Source organism: Schistocerca gregaria, chromosome 5 (assembly GCF_023897955.1).
Source record: "Schistocerca gregaria isolate iqSchGreg1 chromosome 5, iqSchGreg1.2, whole genome shotgun sequence".
NCBI classification, from domain to species: Eukaryota; Metazoa; Arthropoda; class Insecta; order Orthoptera; family Acrididae; genus Schistocerca; species Schistocerca gregaria.
In genome coordinates, this window is record NC_064924.1 from 167,445,399 (window position 1) to 167,464,248 (window position 18,850).

Sequence of the window (18,850 nt, forward strand, 5' to 3'; positions counted from 1 at the left end):
CCGTCATCGAACCCATCGTTCTACCATTCCTAGACCGGCAAGGGAACTTGCTGTTCCAACAGGACAATGCACGTCCGCATGTATCCCGTGCCACCCAACGTGCTCTAGAAGGTGTAAGTCGGTCAACTACCCTGGCCAGCAAGATCTCCGGATCTGTCCCCCATTGAGCATGTTTGGGACTGGATGAAGCGTCGTCTCGCGCGGTCTGCATGTCCAGCACGAACGCTGGTCCAACTGAGGCGCCAGGTGGAAATGGCATGGCAAGCCGTTCCACAGGACTATATCCAGCATCTCTACGATCGTCTCCATGGGAGAATAGCAGCCTGCATTGCTGCGAAAGGTGGATATACACTGTACTAGTGCCGACATTGTGCATGCTCTGTTGCCTGTGTCTATGTGCCTGTGGTTCTGTCAGTGTGATCATGTGATGTATCTGACCCCAGGAAGGTGTCAATAAAGTTTTCCCTTCCTGGGACAATGAATTCACGGTATTCTTATTTCAATTTCTAGGAGTGTATATCAATCAATGATCGCTAGAGATAGCATCATATGAAAATTGAATATGAGAGTGGGATGGCTACTCACCGGAACAGAAGGTAACGCCGACGAGGATGGAAGCGATGAGCGCCGTGGCGCCCTTGCCCTCCTTGAAGGCGTCCAGGAACTCTACGTAGAGCACACCGAACGAGTACGTGACGCCGTCCGCTGCAACACACAGGACAGCGGCCTCGTTACAACACATTGTGGCTGGTGGCTGGTGGCTGGTTACGAGGAGGCGTGGCGCTTGGCACCGCCCTCCAGCTTCCCATCTAAAATAAGCGGCGTGCGGCTGTCCTTCCGGGCTGTTGACTCACCGCTGCTGCAGCCGCAGCCGGCGGCCTTCCCAAGGCTGCTTCCTTGGCTTACTGCTCTTTCTTTTTTGTTGGAAGCTGAGAGAGAGCACGGAATCGGAGACCCGTGCAGGAATTATTCCGCTCGAATGCAGCACACGCCAGCAGACTAAATTCAGCACAAAACTGCGAAATCCAATGGCGACGTCTGGACGAGGGATTAATCTTCCACGGCCTAGCATACAAATGATAATTTAAAAAAAAATGAAGTTAAAATCTTCTGTGTTATTAGGCCGCGTCATGTTTCATCTAAAATGTTCGACGTTTCGACCCCTCTGCTGGGATCTTTCTCAGGATCTTTTGGTGTCCACTAGCGCTAGAACATGAGTGTTCTAGCAGAACACATTTAGTGCACACCAAAATATCCTGAAGATCCTGAGGAAGGTCCCAGCAGAGATGTCGAAACGTCGAACATTTTAGAAGAAACTTGACGCGGCGTAATAACCCAGAAGATTTTAACTTTAGTGACAACGGCCACGAAAGCCTGAACACTTACAAAATTTTTAAAAAAATCAATAAATCTATATGGTTCCAAAGATTTTTTCAAGTCTCAAACGTCTATGGTGTATATACGCACACTGAAAGACCGAATGAAAATTTTTACCAAGCCTGGGATTCCAGCGCAAGTCTCCTCCTCATCAGGCAAATGTGATATCCACTGCGACACCCTGGCACATTTTCATTCGTTTCCTCAATCTTTGTATATACATCGTAGATGTTTGAGACCTGAAAAGATCTCTGCAACCAAATAGTTTCATTAGATTAAAGCATCTAAGCCTGGATTTTAGAGAGGATCCTCATTTCGTTCGATTCTACATCTACATGGATACGCTGCAAATCGCATTTAAGTGCTTGGCACAGGGTTCATCGAACATCCTTCACAATTCTCTATTATACCAATCTCGTATGGCGCGCTGAAAGAATGAACACCTACATCTTTCCGTACGAGCTCTGATTTTCCTTATTTTATCGTGGTGATCGTTTCTCCCTATGTAGGTCGGCGTCAACAAAATATTTTCGCATTCGGAGGGGTAAGGTGGTGATTGGAATTTCGTGAAAAGAATCAGTCGCAACGAAAAACGCCTTTCTTTTAATGATTTCCAGCCCAAATCCTGTATCATTTCTGTGACACTATCTCCAATATTTTGCGGTAATACAAAACATGCTGCCCCTCTTTGAACTTTCTCGATGTTCTCCTTCAGTCCTACCGGGTAAGGATCCCATACCGAGTAGCAGTATTCTAAAACAGGACGGACAAGCGTGATGTAGGTAGTCTGCTAAGTAGACCTGCTACATTTTCTAAGTGTCCTGCCAATTTAAACGCATTCTTTGCTTAGCGTTTTCTATGTGTTCCTTGCAATTTAAGTTATTCGTAATAGTAATACCTAGGTATTTAGTTGAATTTACGGCTTTTAGATTAGACTGATTTATCGTGTAACCGAAGTTTAACGAGTTCCTTTTAGCACTCATGTGGATGACCTCACACTTTTCGTTATTTAGGGTGAACTGCCACTTTTCGTACCATTCAGATATCTTTTCCTAATCGTTTTGCAGTTTGTTTTGATCTTCTGATGACTTTATTAGCCAATAAACGACAGCGTCTTCCGCAAACAACCGAAGACGGCTGCACAGATTGTCTCCTAAATCGTTTATATAGATAAGGAACAGCAAAGGGTTTATAACACTACCTTGGGGAACACCTGAAATAACTTCTGCTTTACTCGATGACTTTCCGTCAATTACTACGAACTGTGAGTTCTCTAACAGGAAATCGCAAATCCAGTCACATAACTAAGACGATATTCCATAAGCATGCAATTTCACTACGAGCCACTTCTGTGTTACAGTGTCAAAAGCCTTCCGGAAATCCAGGAATACGGAATCGATCTGAAATGCCTTGTCAATAACAGTCAGCACTTGTTGTGACTAAAGAGCCAATTGCGTTTCACAGGAACGATGGTTTCTAAACCCATGTTGTCTGTGTGTCAATAAACCGTTTCCTTCGAGGTAATTCTTAATGTTCGAATACTATATACGTTCTAAAATCCTGCTGCATGTCGACGTTAACGATATGGGCCTGTAATTTAGTGGATCACTCCTACTACCTTTCTTGAATACTGGTGTGACCTGTTAATCTGTTAAACTTTCCAGTCTTTGGGTACGGATCTTTCGTAGAACGAACGGTTGTATATGATTGTTAAGTATAGAGCTAATGCATCAGCACACACGGAAAGGAACCTAATTGGTATACAGACTGGACGAGAAGACTTGCTTTTATTCTGAGGTGCTACTGGAATACAGTTGGAGAGCCTCTCCACTGTTGTTCGAGTTTAGGGAGAATACCAAGCTGCCTGACACGTGAATGGGAATTTAGATTCAGGAGAGAGGCGTGTTAGGGTAGTCCGGGGAGCTATGCGAAGCCATTGTGCTAGGATGACGTAGTTGTCAGCGCATCCGCCTAGTGTACATGAGCCTGAGTACAAGTCCCGGCATTAGTAAAAACTTTCATTCGTCGTTTCAGTCTGCACATACACTACGTGATCAAAAGTATCCGGGCACCCACCAAAACATATTAGGTGCATTGTGCTACCACCTACTGCCAGGTACTCCATCTCAGCGACCTCAGTAGTCATCAGACATCGTGAGAGAGCAGAGTGGTGCGCTCCGCGGAACTCACGGACTTCGAACGTGGTCACGTGATTCGGTGACACTTGTTTCATACGTCTGTACTCGAGATTCCCACATTCCTAAACAACTGTGGGTCTACTGTTTCCGATGTGATAGTGAAGTGGAAACGTGGAGCGACACGTACAGCACAAAATGTACAGGTCGACCACGTCTGTTGACTGACAGAGAGCGCCGACAGTTGAGAGTCGTAATGTGTAATAGGTAGACATCTATACAGACTATCACACAGGAATTCCAAACTGCATCAGGAACCACTGCAAGCACCATGACAGTTAGGTGGGAGGTGAGAAAACTTGGATTTCATAGTGAAGCGGCTGCTTATAAGCCACACATCACGCCGGTAAATGCCAAACTACACCTCGCTTGGCCGGCCGGAGTGGCCGTGCGGTTCTAGGCGCTACAGTCTGGAGCCGAGCGGCCGCTACGGTCGCAGGTTCGAATCCTGCCTCGGGCATGGACGTGTGTGATGTCCTTAGGTTAGATAGGTTTAATTAGGTCTAAGTTCTAGGCGACTGGTGACCACAGAAGTTAAGTCGCATAGTGCTCAGAGCCATATGAACCATCGCTTGGTGTAAGGAGCGTAAACATTGGACGATTGAACATTGGAAAAACGTTGTGTAGAGTGACGCATCACCTTATACAATGTGGCAATCCGATGGCAGTTTGTGGGTATAGCAAATGCCCGCTGAACGTCATCTGCCAGCGTGTGTAGCGCCAACAGAAAAATTCGTAGGCGGTGTTGTTATGGCGTGGTCGTGGTTTTCATAGGGGGGGCTTGCACCCCATGTTGTTTTGCTTGGCACTGTCACAGTACAGGCTTACACTAATGTTTTAAGCACCTTATTGCGTCCCACTATTGAGCTATTCGGGGGTGGCGGTTCCAGTCAACATCGTCTATAGCATTCTCCAACTCTACAAATGCTAGAAACGTAGGTTTGCCTTTCCTCAATCTTTCTTCTAAGATAAGTCGTAGGGTCAGTATTACCTCACGTGTTCCAACGTGGTAATGGTTGTATTATGGTAGCTATAGTACGCTGAGATGATTTTAAACATGATTTGAATCAGCGTGGGAGCACCAAACTGGGTTATTATTTAACAAATCTCCAGGAGATATTCAGTGCGGTTACTACATAGTGAACTCGGGAACGTTGGTGAGTTCTGCTGCTCCAATCACAAATAAACGATCCGCCGAGACGGTACCTGCATGTTGCTCCAAGTCAGTTTCCTTTGTTCCCAGAATTTATTTTTTATTTGTACGAAAGAACGGACCTCGTCTACGGATGAGTTCCTATGGCCTTGAGACGATGTGCTGAGGAGCCAGAACACATTCGGGAAGAAAGATTTCAGGGAGAAATTCTCCAAAACAATAACATGAATAGATCTGTATTGGCTGGAGCGGTGGCCGAGCGGTTCTAGGCGCTACAGTCTGGAGCCGAGCGGTCGCTACGGTCGCAGGTTCGAATCCTGCCTCGGGCACGGATGTGTGTGATTTCCTTAGGTTAGATAGGTTTAAGTAGTTCTGAGTTCTAGGAGACTGGTGACCTCAGGTGTTATGTCCCATAGTGCTCAGAGCCATTTTTAGATCTGTATTAAGAAATTTTAACTTATTTTATCAACAAATTCGTTCTAGTCAAGAAACAGAGGCCATGTCTTAATTAATATATCTAACATTTGTAGGCCCATTACTCTCCCAAGCCCTGACCAAATGAGACTGTGGTTTGCTGCGTTTTCTCTCTTTAAAGCCAGAACAAAGCCAAACCTTGACTGCTAAAGGCAATGGTGACTTAAGTTAAAAAAAGCAAGATGACTTTCTTACCTGTGTGGAAACACAACTCGAACAAACGGTCATATAAATACAGTAGCTGATGGTGGGTTCCAGTTACTTCTTCAACACATATAACAGGTATTTAATACATACAGGATTGTCCTCAGTGGGCCTTACATCTTTCTTTCGTCACTATTACCAGTAATAAATGAGGATTTTCGGAGGGATTTCAGTTTCGAATGTCATCATTAATTTTATACAGCTACAAAGAGACACATCATTTCTGTTTTAGTTATCTCCAATATCAACATTTCCATACAGAGATCGAGTATAACAGGCTACATATTTTCGAGTTTGGTTACTCGTTTGTTGTTGTTGTTGTCTTCAGTCCTGAGACTGGTTTGATGCAGCTCTCCATGCTACTCTATCCTGTGCAAGCTGCTTCATCTCCCAGTACCTACTGCAACCTACATCCTTCTGAATCTGCTTAGTGTACTCATCTCTCGGTCTCCCTCTACGATTTTTACCCTCCACGCTGCCCTCCAATGCTAAATTTGTGATCCCTTGATGCCTCAAAACATGTCCTACCAACCGATCCCTTCTTCTAGTCAAGTTGTGCCACAAACTTCTCTTCTCCCCAATCCTATTCAATACCTCCTCATTAGTTATGTGATCTATCCACCTTATCTTCAGTATTCTTCTGTAGCACCACATTTCGAAAGCTTCTATTCTCTTCTTGTCCAAACTAGTTATCGTCCATGTTTCACTTCCATACATGGCTACACTCCAAACAAATACTTTCAGAAACGACTTCCTGATACATAAATCTATATTCGATGTTAACAAATTTCTCTTCTTCAGAAACGCTTTCCTTGCCATTGCCAGTCTACATTTTATATCCTCTCTACTTCGACCATCATCAGTTATTTTACTTCCTAAATAGCAAAACTCCTTTACTACTTTAAGTGTCTCATTTCCTAATCTAATTCCCTCAGCATCACCCGATTTAATTTGACTACATTCCATTATCCTCGTTTTGCTTTTGTTGATGTTCATCTTATATCCTCCTTTCAAGACACTGTCCATTCCGTTCAACTGCTCTTCCAAGTCCTTTGCCGTCTCTGACAGAATTACAATGTCATCGGCGAACCTCAAAGTTTTTACTTCGTCTCCATGAATTTTAATACCTACTCCAAATTTTTCTTTTGTTTCCTTTACTGCTTGCTCAATATACAGATTGAATAACATCGGGGAGAGGCTACAACCCTGTCTCACTCCTTCCCCAACCACTGCTTCCCTTTCATGCCCCTCGACTCTTATTACTGCCATCTGGTTTCTGTACAAATTATAAATAGCCTTTCGCTCCCTGTATTTTACCCCTGCCACCTTTAGAATTTGAAAAAGATTATTCCAGTCAACATTGTCAAAAGCTTTCTCTAAGTCTACAAATGCTAGAAACGTAGGTTTGCCTTTTGTTAATCTTTCTTCTAAGATAAGTCGTAAGGTCAGTATTGCCTCACGTGTTCCAACATTTCGACGGAATCCAAACTGATCTTCCCCGAGGTCTGCATTTACCAGTTTTTCCATTCGTCTGTAAAGAATTCGCGTTAGTATTTTGCAGCCGTGGCTTATTAAACTGATAGTTCGGTAATTTTCACATCTGTCAGCACCTGCTTTCTTTGGGATTGGAATTATTATATTCTTCTTGAAGTCTGAGGGTATTTCGCCTGTCTCATACATCTTGCTCACCAGCTGGTAGAGTTTTGTCAGGACTGGTTGTCCCGTCAGTAGTTCTAACGGAATGTTGTCTACTCCGGGGGCCTTGTTTCGACTCAGGTCTTTCAGTGCTCTGTCAAACTCTTCACGCAGTATCGTATCTCCCATTTCGTCTTCATCTACATCCTCTTCTATTTCCATAATGTTGTCCTCAAGTACATCGCCCTTGTATAAACCTTCTATATACTCCTTCCACCTTTCTGCCTTCCCTTCTTTGCTTAGAACTGGGCTGCCATCTGAGCTCTTGATATTCATACACGTGGTTCTCTTCTCTCCAAAGGTCTCTTTAATTTTCCTGTAGGCAGTATCTATCTTACCCCTAGTGAGATAAGCTTCTACATCCTTACATTTGTCCTCTAGCCATCCCTGTTTAGCCATTTTGCACTTCCTGTCGATCTCAGTTTTGAGACGTTTGTATTCCTTTTTGCCTGCTTCATTTACTGCATTTTTATATTTTCTCCTTTCATCAATTAAATTCAATATTTCTTCTGTTACCCAAGGATTTCTAGCAGCCCTCGTCTTTGTACCTACTTTATCCTCTGCTGCCTTCACTACTACATCCCTCAGAGCTACCCATTCTTCTTCTACTGTATTTCTTTCCCCTATTCCTGTCAATTGTTCCCTTATGCTCTCTCTGAAACTCTGTACAACCTCTGGTTCTTTCAGTTTATCCAGGTCCCATCTCCTTAATTTCCCACATTTTTGCAGTTTCTTCAGTTTTAATCTACAGGTCATAACCAATAGATTGTGGTCAGAGTCCACATCAGCCCCTGGAAATGTCTTACAACTTAAAACCTGGTTCCTAAATCTCTGTCTTACCATTACATAATCTATCTGATACCTTTTAGTATCTCCAGGGTTCTTCCACGTATACAACCTTCTTTCATGATTCTTAAACCAAGTGTTAGCTATGATTAAGTTGTGCTCTGTGCAAAATTCTACTAGGCGGCTTCCTCTTTCATTTCTTAGCCCCAATCCATATTCACCTACTATGTTTCCTTCTCTCCCTTTTCCTACACTCGAATTCCAGTCACCCATTACTATTAAATTTTCGTCTCCCTTCACTATCTGAATAATTTCTTTTATTTCATCGTACATTTCTTCAATTTCTTCATCATCTGCAGAGCTAGTTGGCATATAAACTTGTACTACTGTAGTAGGTGTGGGCTTCGTATCTATCTTGGCCACAATAATGCGTTCACTATGCTGTTTGTAGTAGCTTACCCGCATTCCTATTTTTCTATTCATTATTAAACCTACTCCTGCAGGTTACTCGATACAGGTTAAAATAGTCATTTGATGCCAAATTCTACAAGTTAACTTTAAACTGACGATTTCACAAGAGGTCACGAAAAACCAATCGTACAGCACAGAAAAGATAAAGTAGTGCTTCTGCAAATCGGTGCTCTCACGGAAACATGAATTCGACGACGCGGAGGAGAAAATAAGCGAAAAATAGAGACTGAGGGTCTGTCTTACTGAAAATTGTGAATTTCTTTTTATTACACAGTTTTGGCCTTGTATTCCTTTTTTAATCCGTCGTGTACTATTCCCCTGTGAACTGCTCTTACGCTTGCGACACATGTTTCATCTGTGACTCTCGGGGCCTCGTAATAACATTTTCCCATCTGGCCTTTTGGCTTGCGCCACACAGCAGTTTTTACCGCGTCTGCCGTAGCTGCTGCTTCAAATGTGCCTTTCGGCAGAGTTTAAATATCTATCCGGCTAACTTCATTTGTAGAGCGGATAAGAACATTAGCAAAGATGAAAGAACCATAAATTTAAAATAGCGTATATTGCAATAAGGCACCTCCTTTGAGGTAATCCCCTCACAGTTGTGTCTATCGTTGAATAGCTAAGAAAAAAACATGTTTTAACGCTGTAAGAGTCCCACGTGTTTCATGAGTCAAACAACTAATTTCTAGTGTCTTGCAGAGAATGTGCCGTTTCTCATCTGAGCAGAAGGCAGTAAATGGAGCTTGATAAATAAGAACTTCTTTATCATTGATTGATTTTATAACAACAGAAATGTGTATTACGGCGCATTTTTCTGTTTATAATAGTTGATATTCACTTTTCTTTAAATTTCGGAGTACCACTTCAGAAAAATATTATGCGTACATTACATGTAGAGTATTTCTCACAATACGTGAACGGGTAATGGTACTGACTATATTTAAGAGTTGCCTTCATTTAAATAAGGTACATGTTAATGCTGTTGCTGTTTGTACAATTGAAAACGTTCTCGCGATACAGCAGAATAGAACAGGAATTCTTTACATTGTTGATTTTTCTACCATAGATGAATCACAACTGTAAGGCAGTCGTTACTTTTTTGTGAATGAAAACCAGGAGTCGTAAAAGATCTACAGTACTAATTTTTCATGTTATGATGACCTTATAAGGCAAAATGTGACTAGTGAGAAAAACGTTTACGGTAGTACACATTCACAGTCTTTGTTTTCAGTTTTTGAAGATTGATTTGAACATTCTTCTACTCATCAAGTTACATATCGCAACCAAATATTAACATCGGTAATTGACTGTAACGGTTTTTCTATTTTGCTGAAACTTCTACCAAACTGTGTACTGTTACTGTGAGCCCCGTGTAGGTATTATAGTTACATCATCGAATCTGCACATGCTTTTTAGAAAAATTGTGAGACTGACAACGCTGCGATCGTTCTGGCAATGTGTACACACATTTTCAGTGTGTCTCCAATGACGTATATCAACGCCTGTTTGTAGCTAGGATGTCGATTTAATTATGATTTCATTCTAGAGAAGCTGCTCGGTCATCAACGGTATCTGTTCTTTCGGGAAAAGATACTACCTTCACATATATATATTTTTTTATTTCTGACCGAGAAACCAAATACCAATTTTCGTAGGTCTACCTTCAAAATTGCGTTAATAGAGATTTGTTTTGAAAAAAAGAAATTTCTAACAATATTTCACCCCCTTAGGGTAGTAATGTCGAAAAATCCGTTCGTAAAAGACGCCTACGGTATAAGATCCTCACCATCTCCAAATTTTAAATATGTGTCCTTAGCGGTTTGGGCTGGGCGATGTTAAGTCAGTCAGGACATTTCCTTTTAGATAAAGATGAAAATATAGGAAATTGGTTGAAATGGCTCCAGAAGGCCCTTTTCATCCCACCTCCACCACTAAAGGAGGTAGATGCTTCTTATTCGCCGGTCGCTGTGGCCGAGCGGTTTTAGACGCTTCAGTTCGGATCCGCGCTACTGCTACGGTCGCAGGTTCGAATCCTGCCTCGGACATGTGTGTGTGTGATGTCCTTAGGTTAATTAGGTTTAAGTAGTTCTACGTTCTAGGGGACTGATGACCTCAGACGCTAAGTGCCAAAGTGCTCAGAGCCATATGAACCATTTTTGCTTCTTATTCCAACATTGTTTATGTCCAGATAACAAGTAATATGTATATCAAGTTTCTGTCAAGAGCCATAGGAGGAGATGTCGCACATACAAGTATCTATACAATGAATTATAACTGGAACTTTAATAGTGGCACAATTTATTTACAACTTATACAATATAGATGCAAGTTTCAAAGTTTTACTGTCCTTCCGAGAAGTCCCCAGCGTTGTGGATAACCAGTTGCAGCGGTGTGAATGTCGTAGCTTACCCTAAGCAGTGCCAGTTGTGTTGGTAGTTCGAGTGGAGCGGTCTGTGGCCCGACGATTCTCTGTAGCAATTCTGAAGCGAATGCCGTGAAGTACTTGTTTCAAACGACGAATCAGGTTCAAGTCACAAGGGGTTAAGTCCGGAGAATGTGGTACAGCACTTCACAGCCCCGTCGCTCGAACAAATCAGTCACAACTTCGCCATATGCGCACGTGTATTGTCCTGCGAAATAATGGGCAGCTCCAGCAGAAAGTGTTGCGGCTTCTTTCTCTACGCTGGTCGCAAACTGTGTTCCAAAAATGAACAGCTTAGAGGAAGAAATGGCGACACTTTCTGCACTAACGGCCCATATTTTGCAGGACAATATTCTGGCGCTTATGGGGTAAGTTGTGGCTGATTTGTTCGGTCGATTGGGCTGGAAAGTGCTGTGCCAGCCATCAAATTCCCCAGTCTTAAGCCACTGTGACTTAAGCTTGACTCAGCACCTCATAGCATTCGCTTCAGAAATGTTTCAGGGATTTGTCAGGCAGCAGACATTGAAAGGTGGCTACACTGACTCACAGCCCCAGAGATTGCGCCAAAGATTATTATTCCGCCGCCTCCACTGGCGCAGTATTATTTCAGAGGATGTCGAGAGCAGTCGTTGTTCTGTTGGGCGAGAGAGTAGATGATCTGAGTGTTAACTGAAATGTTGTAACGTTCGGTTGGTGAAATGTATAGATGGAAGAAGATGCATTTGTCACAATATATTTGAGAAACGAGATGGGCTTTTGATTTATGATGCTCGTGTAATGGAATATTTTCGTCAGTATATAAGGAGGTAAAAAGGTGTTACAGTTTTCTTTAATAACAATCCCTCTTGCTCACAGGTACAGTCAACAAAGCATCTGTCTCCATTTATTAGACTTGTAATTCTGGGTTCTATGTGCAATAGCCGGCGGTAGTGGCCGTGCGGTTCTAGGCGCTACAGTCTGGAGCCGAGCGACCACTACGGTCGCAGGTTCGAATCCTGCCTCGGGCATAGATATGTGTGATGTCCGTAGGTTAGTTAGGTTTAATTAGTTCTAAGTTCTAGGCGACTGTTGACCTCAGAAGTTAAGTCGCATAGCGCGCAGAGCCATTTGAACCATTTCTATGTGCAATTATAGTATTTCTGGTTTTTCAATTAGTTCATTGTAAATGGTGTTTAAAATATTTTGTCGTATTGTGAAAGAACCGAACCAGATACATCTACGTTGAGTCACACAACCACACACAGAACAGTTAGACTGGTACTTTGTTGTTTCGTAGCTTTTATAGTTGCATGGGACTTAATTAATCAATTGTGTTAATGGAAATTCCTTGTCATTCTTTATTTTTATTTTATGCAGTCATATTGCCTGCTAATAATAGTCAGGGCCAACCGGTTACGAGACTTCGTATCCCGTCACACAGCTAGTAAAATTATTGCATTTATTCATTAATATTAGTCTTTTCTTTTTAATTAAGCCCCCATGCAACCTATCCAATCAAACTATCGACACAACTGTCGCTCCTAAGGGTATCTACACAGTGACAATTATTGAACTACATGAAAAAAACGTGCACACGCTTCATTCAACATGTAAACGTCACTAGAAATATTTGTATTTAGGTTATAACATGTCAGATGTGCCTGCCATCCCTGACGATGATGTGGGGCAGACGAATAGCGAAATTCTGCATGACCCACTGTAATGTCGGAACATCAGTGCTGTCAGTGACCTTCTGAAGGTCTTTTTCAGCGCGGCAACGGTTTTGGGGCTATTGGTGGACACCTTGTCTTTAATATAGCCCCACAAAATGTAGTCGCATGCATTCAGATCCAGAAAATACGGCGGCCATTCGAGGTCCACACCAGTGGCCTCCAGGAACTCCAGAGCCAGAATGCGGTCTCCAAAGTGTTCCTGCAGAACATCAACAAACACTCTGCTGCTTCGATGGGGTCGGGCTTCGTCTTGCATGAACCACATCTTGGCGAATCAGAAGACCAAAACAAATTGCAAAACGATTTAGAAAAGATATCTGAATGGTGCGAATATTGGCAGTTGACCCTAAATAACGAAATTTGTGAGGTCAGCCACATGAGAGCTAAAAGTAATTCGTTAAACTTCGCTTACACGATAAATCAGTCTAATCTAAAAGCCGTAAATTCAACTAAATACCTAGGTATTACAATTACGAACAACTTAAATTGGAAGGAACACATAGAAAATGTTGTAGGGAAGGCTGACCAAAGACTGCGTTTTATTGGCAGGACACCTGGAAAATATAACAGATCTACTAAGGAGACTGCCTACACTACTCTTGTCCTTCCTCTTTTAGAATACTGCTGCGCGGTGTGAGATCCTTACCAGTAGGACTGACGGAGTACATCGAAAAAGTTCAAAGAAGGGCAGCACGTTTTGTATTATCGCGAAATATGGGAGAGAGTGTCACAGAAATGATACAGGATTTGGGCTGCACATCATTAAAAGAAAGGCATTTTTCGTTGCGACCGAATCTTCTCACGAAATTCCAATCACCAACTTTCTCCTTCGAAAGCGAAATTATCTTGTTGACTCTGACCTACATAGGGAGGAACGATCACCACGAAAAAATAAGGGAAATCAGAGCTCGTACGGAAAGATATCGGTGTTTGTTCTTTCCACGAGCAATACGATATTGGAATAATAGAGAATTGTGAAGGTGGTTCGATGAACTCTTTGCCAGGCACTTAAATGTGATTTGCAGAGTATCCATGTAATCAGCGTCACTTTGGATAATGGGGATGAAATCATCTCCCAAAACTTTCACGTACCATTCGGTAGTCACTATCCCATCAAGGTATATCGCACCGATTATTCCGTGACTGGTCATTGCATACCATACAGTCACCCGTTGAGGGCGAAGAGACGTCTCAATCGCGAAATGCGGATTGTCAGTTCCCCAAATCTGTCAATTTTGCTTAATGACGAACCCATCCGAATGGAAGTGGGCTTCCTCGCTAAACCAAACCACACTGCGCACACTAATTCATGGCCCGCTGCCAACTGTGCAGTTTGAACGTCCTAATGCAAACCGTTCAGAAGTTATGACGATTTTATTTCATATAGTTCAATAATTGTCACTTTGTACTTCTTTTACATCGCTGGCAGTGGGTTATAGACAATACAGGTGACTATTTTGAAGGACACTATAAGTTTATGACACGTCTCTATCATGTATAAGTTGCAATTAAATACCAGGTAAGTCCACAAAGTAAGTTCCGTTTGGTTATATAAAACAAACGTGTACAGATACAGAAAAGAATATTTATTGTACAAAAATCTACAACTGTTAAACTACTTTCCTTTGTAGCTTACGAAATTTTGTAGGCACTTATCACAGCGTGGCACAAGATTTTGTATGCCTTCTTCATAGAAGATTGACGCCTGTGTATTCAACCATGTGGTAACATGTTTTTCCAGCTCGTCATCATCGTTGAAGTGTTGACCACCAAGGACAGATTTTAGGTGCAAGAAGAGATGGAAGTCGCTAGGACTTGTGCTAAATCTTCTCTTCAATTGTGTGTACCAGTTCTTCAGTAACCACAGACGGGCGTCCACTTCGCTCTTCCTCGTGCACTTGATCACGTCCTCCATTGAGCAGGAACTGGGTGTTGTGTTGTCCTAATCCTCATCGACGAGCAAGTTGCCGAGTTTGAGCTAAATCAGAAAGACCCGGCGAATGGTGCACCTGACGGGAGGCCCTAGTCACATGACATACGTGGGACCAATGGAGGGATTCTTATTAGAATCACTTCACTTTAGAGCAGGCCTAATACATATGTTACAGTAGCGCAGCTCTTCTTGTTCTGAAGCTTTTTGTCTGGAATACAGACATGAATTTCCTGTCAGAGCGGGATAGCAAAACGTCTCCGCAGTAAGAGCTTGATGGCTGCAGTGCAGTTCGAGCGCCACAGAGGTGCGCCGGAGAAGCGCCCGCGACTTTTGTGAGGTATGCACCGTGTGTGGGAGCGCCACGCCACTCGTGTAATTAACGAGTAAGCCTCTGAGGAGGAAAGAGGTACTTAGCGACAAGCGGCAGGCCCGCGGGCTTAACACGTAGGTACTCAGCAAAACCCCTACGCTCTGTGAACCGTGGATCTGAACACACTATGGATAGTCAAGCTCCAACCTTGAGAAAAAATTCAGTTTGAAAACACGCTTTATTTTCGAGGTCAGCTTTAAACCAACCAAGGACAATGCTTGCCCATAAGGGTACCGGAACTACACTACTGGCCATTAAAATTGCTACACCAAGAAACAATGCAGATGATAAACGGGTATTCATTGGACAAACATATTATACTAGAACTGACATGTGATTACATTTTCACGCAATTTGGGTGCATAGATCCTGAGAAATCAGTACACAGAACAACCACCTCTGGCCGTAATAACGGCCTTGATACGCCTGGGCATTGAGTCAAACAGAGCTTGGATGGCGTGTACAGGTACAGCTGCCCATGCAGCTTCAACACGATACCACAGTTCATCAAGAGTAGTGCCTGGCGTATTGTGACGAGCCATTTGCTCGGCCACCATTGACCAGACGTTTTCAGTTGGTGAGAGATCTGGAGAATGTGCTGGCCGGGGCAGCAGCAGAACATTTTCTGTATCCAGAAAGACCCGTACAGGATCTGTAACATGCGGTCGTGCATTATCCTGCTGAAATGTAGGGTTTCGCAAGGATCGAATGAAGGGTAGATCCACGGGTCGTAACACATCTGAAATCTAACGTCCACTGCTCAAAGAGCCATCAATACGAACAAGAGGTGACCAAGACGTGTAACCAATAGCACTCCATACCAAAACACCGGGTTATACGCCAGTATGGCGATGACGAATACAAGCTTCCAATGTGCGATCACCGCGATTTCGCCAAACACGGATGCGACCATAATTATGCTGTAAACAGAACCTGGATTCATCCGAAAAAGTGACGTTTTGCCATTCCTGCATCCAGGTTCGTTGTTGAGTACACCATCGGAGGCGCTCCTGTCTGTGATACAGCGTCAAGGGTAACCGCAGCCATGGTCTCCGAGCTGATATTCATGCTGCAGCAAACGTCGTCAAACTGTTCATGCAGATGGTTCTGTCTTGCAAACGTCCCCATGTGTTGATTCAGGGATCGAGACGTGGCTGCACGATCCGTTACAGCCATGCGGATAAGACGCCTGTCATCTGGCCTGCTAGTGATACGCCGTTGGGACCCAGCACGGCGTTCCGTATTACCCTCCTGAACCCACCAATTCCATATTCTTCTAACAGTCATTGGATCTCGACCGACGCGAGCAGTTATGTCGCGATACGATAAACCGTAATCGCGATATGCTACAATCCGACCTTTATTAAAGTCGGAAACGTGACGGTACGCATTTCTCCTCCTTGCTCGAGGCATCACAACAACGTTTCACCAGGCAACGCCGGCCAACTGCTGTTTGTGTATGAGAAATCGGTTGGAAACTTTCCTGAAGTCAGCACGTTGTAGGGGTCGCCACTAGCGCCAACCTTGTGTGAATGCTCTCAAAAGCTAATCATTTGCATATCACAGCATCTTCATTCTGTCGGTTAAATTTCGCGTCTGCAGCACGTCATGTTCGTGGTGTAGCAATTTTAATGGCAAGTAGTGTAAACGCCGTATCGCGGATATTAACGATATCATCAACTTGCGCGAGTGCATAACTGTGCAGTACTGCTGTCAAATGATATGCCGCTCTGTAGTTCTGCTTCTGCCATTGCGGGTTGTTAACGAAGGTACGAGCACATGGAATAAGCTCACAGATATGTGAGCGGCTAGAAGAAAACCCAGTATGTTTCATCGTCGGTGAGTGTTCATCAGAGACAAGCCTATCGTCAGCAGTGATACAGGGGAGTGTGATAGGACCGCTGCTGTCCTCTATACATATAAATGATTTGGCGGACAGAAAGGGAAGCAATCTGCAGTTGTCTGCTGATGATGCCGTGGTGTTCGGTAAGGTGTCGAAGTTGTGTGACTGCTGGAAGATAAAAGACGACTTAGACAAAATTTCCAATTGGTGTGATGAATGGTATCTAGTCCTAAATGTGGAAATACGTAAGTTAATGTGTACGAGTAGGAAGATCAAGTCTGTAATGTTCGTATGCAGTGTCCTGCATAACACAGTTAAGTCGTTTAAATATCTGCGTCTAACGTTCCAAAGCGATATGAGGTGGGACGAGCATGTGGGCACTGTGGTGGAGAAGGAAAAGGTCGACATCGGTTTATAGGAAAATTTTAGGGAAAAGTAGTTGACCTGTAAGTAATTCAAAGTCTAGGGGACTGATGACCTTAGAGCCATTTGGGCCATTAAACTTTCTTTACCCATCGCCCAACTGTACTCCTATCTACTTCAGCATCGCCATACACTGTACACAAACGTTTATGGATGTTCACCACGGTTTCTTTTTCTGCACACAAGAATTCAATAACAGCTCGCTGCTTGTCATCTGAGTCGTATCTAGTGGCCATTTCGACGCTGTACTACGGCTCAGCCATCTGCCAGATGGGTTCGAAACTTCACCGGCGCACGCAACAAACATCAAATGTGAAGCATCAACAGCATAAGTATATTAATGGCTTTTTAAAGAAAATGTGGGTCATTAATTATTGAACGACCATCGCAGAATAAACTTTCTGTCACAATGAAGCTCTGTAACTCCATCTATGAAAAAAAAAATACTGCTGAGGCTTTTTTTGTTCGCGAGAATTTCTTTTGAAAGTGAAGTGATGTGGAGGGTAAGACACAGTGTTCACTTTCACAGGTAGCATGGTTTAAATACCTGTTCGACCATGCTAATTCTCTCTCTCTCTCCTTCCTAATTGCCCTCGCGGAATATCGAACTCGGCTAGTACTCTAATGACCTCGCTCCTTAATAGTATACAGCTCGCGTGTAATCCTACTTCCCGTCCTAAATTTGAACCAAGCGTAAAAATTTAAAATGCTCATTTGCTTCGATTGTCGGGTCAGTTGTAAAAGACGGTTAACCGGAATGGCGATGGTCACTTATCGAACAATAAGACAGCTTGTGTGTGCGTGCAGCACTTTGATAAATGAGCGCTTCATCGAGCCGACCTGCTTTCACCGTTACGTCGATAAACCTTTCCTTTGCTAGTCTCCTAGACGAATTACTCACAACGAAGCTATGGTGGCAAGAAAAGTTTCCTCTTCGTTTTGCCACTGATGTCATCGAACAACTACCGAACAGTAGTCACCGCAATGTTGTAAGTTAGACGTGATCCGTTAGCACTGAACCATATTTGTCGCTACATGCTTCGGGAATTATTTTTGTCATCTTAGAATGTACTGCGAGCATTAACTAACTAAATTACCTTTGCAATGTTACACTGTGATACATGGAAGATACAACGGTTTAGCTGTATTGACAATGTCGCGCCTTAGCATCCCAAATGAATGAAAAAGGAGGAATTGTTAAATATTGTTGTGTTCTATCACAGAAACAGTATCAAGTGAAATTACATTCTTCGAATTCCTCGTGTTAAGTCACACAATTATTAACGATGCTGTATTTAGCTTTAGGACAGATGTTAGTGGTTTTTCGGTCGCAGTACGCAATTCATTTCCGAAATTAGTTTTTTCCTTGCCGTTTTCATCTGTTACAGGGATTATACCTGAAAATTCCGTGTTCACAGTGGAACAATAGACATTTTTGTGACCACATGCCCCTCCTGGCAGTATCGTAACCTAAGGGGAGACCAGAGCTCTCCATCATGCAAACTTTGTTCGATGTTCCTCCCGTTCTCGCCTTGTATTCGGTGCCTGTTGCGAAGAAACTGGGATGTATATTGCCGGAATAACGTACTGCCATGGACACAATGCTACGTCTCGGCTCATTTCCGACCCATCTTATTGTCTCCCTAGCGTCACGCTGTATGAGTACTCAGCACCGGATTCTGAGAATGAACCCTATTGGTAAGTAATGAGGCAAGGTTTGGAATGTTTCCTGTTGAAGGATCCAACCTCAAGTTCACTACACAGGAATCTGAACGTTGATCCTACAGACTTC

General features: G+C 43.2%; 1 protein-coding gene across 1 annotated transcript in view; it reads right to left on the reverse strand.

The window, feature by feature from the left end:
• The window catches only part of LOC126272251 (monocarboxylate transporter 9), a 627,258-nt gene that overhangs the window by 135,820 nt on the left and 472,588 nt on the right, over positions 1-18,850 (reverse strand). Inside the window, exon 2 of the mRNA XM_049974965.1 lies at positions 586-705. Coding sequence (XP_049830922.1) covers positions 586-705 — 120 coding nt within the window. The remainder of the gene's footprint in view (positions 1-585; positions 706-18,850) is intronic.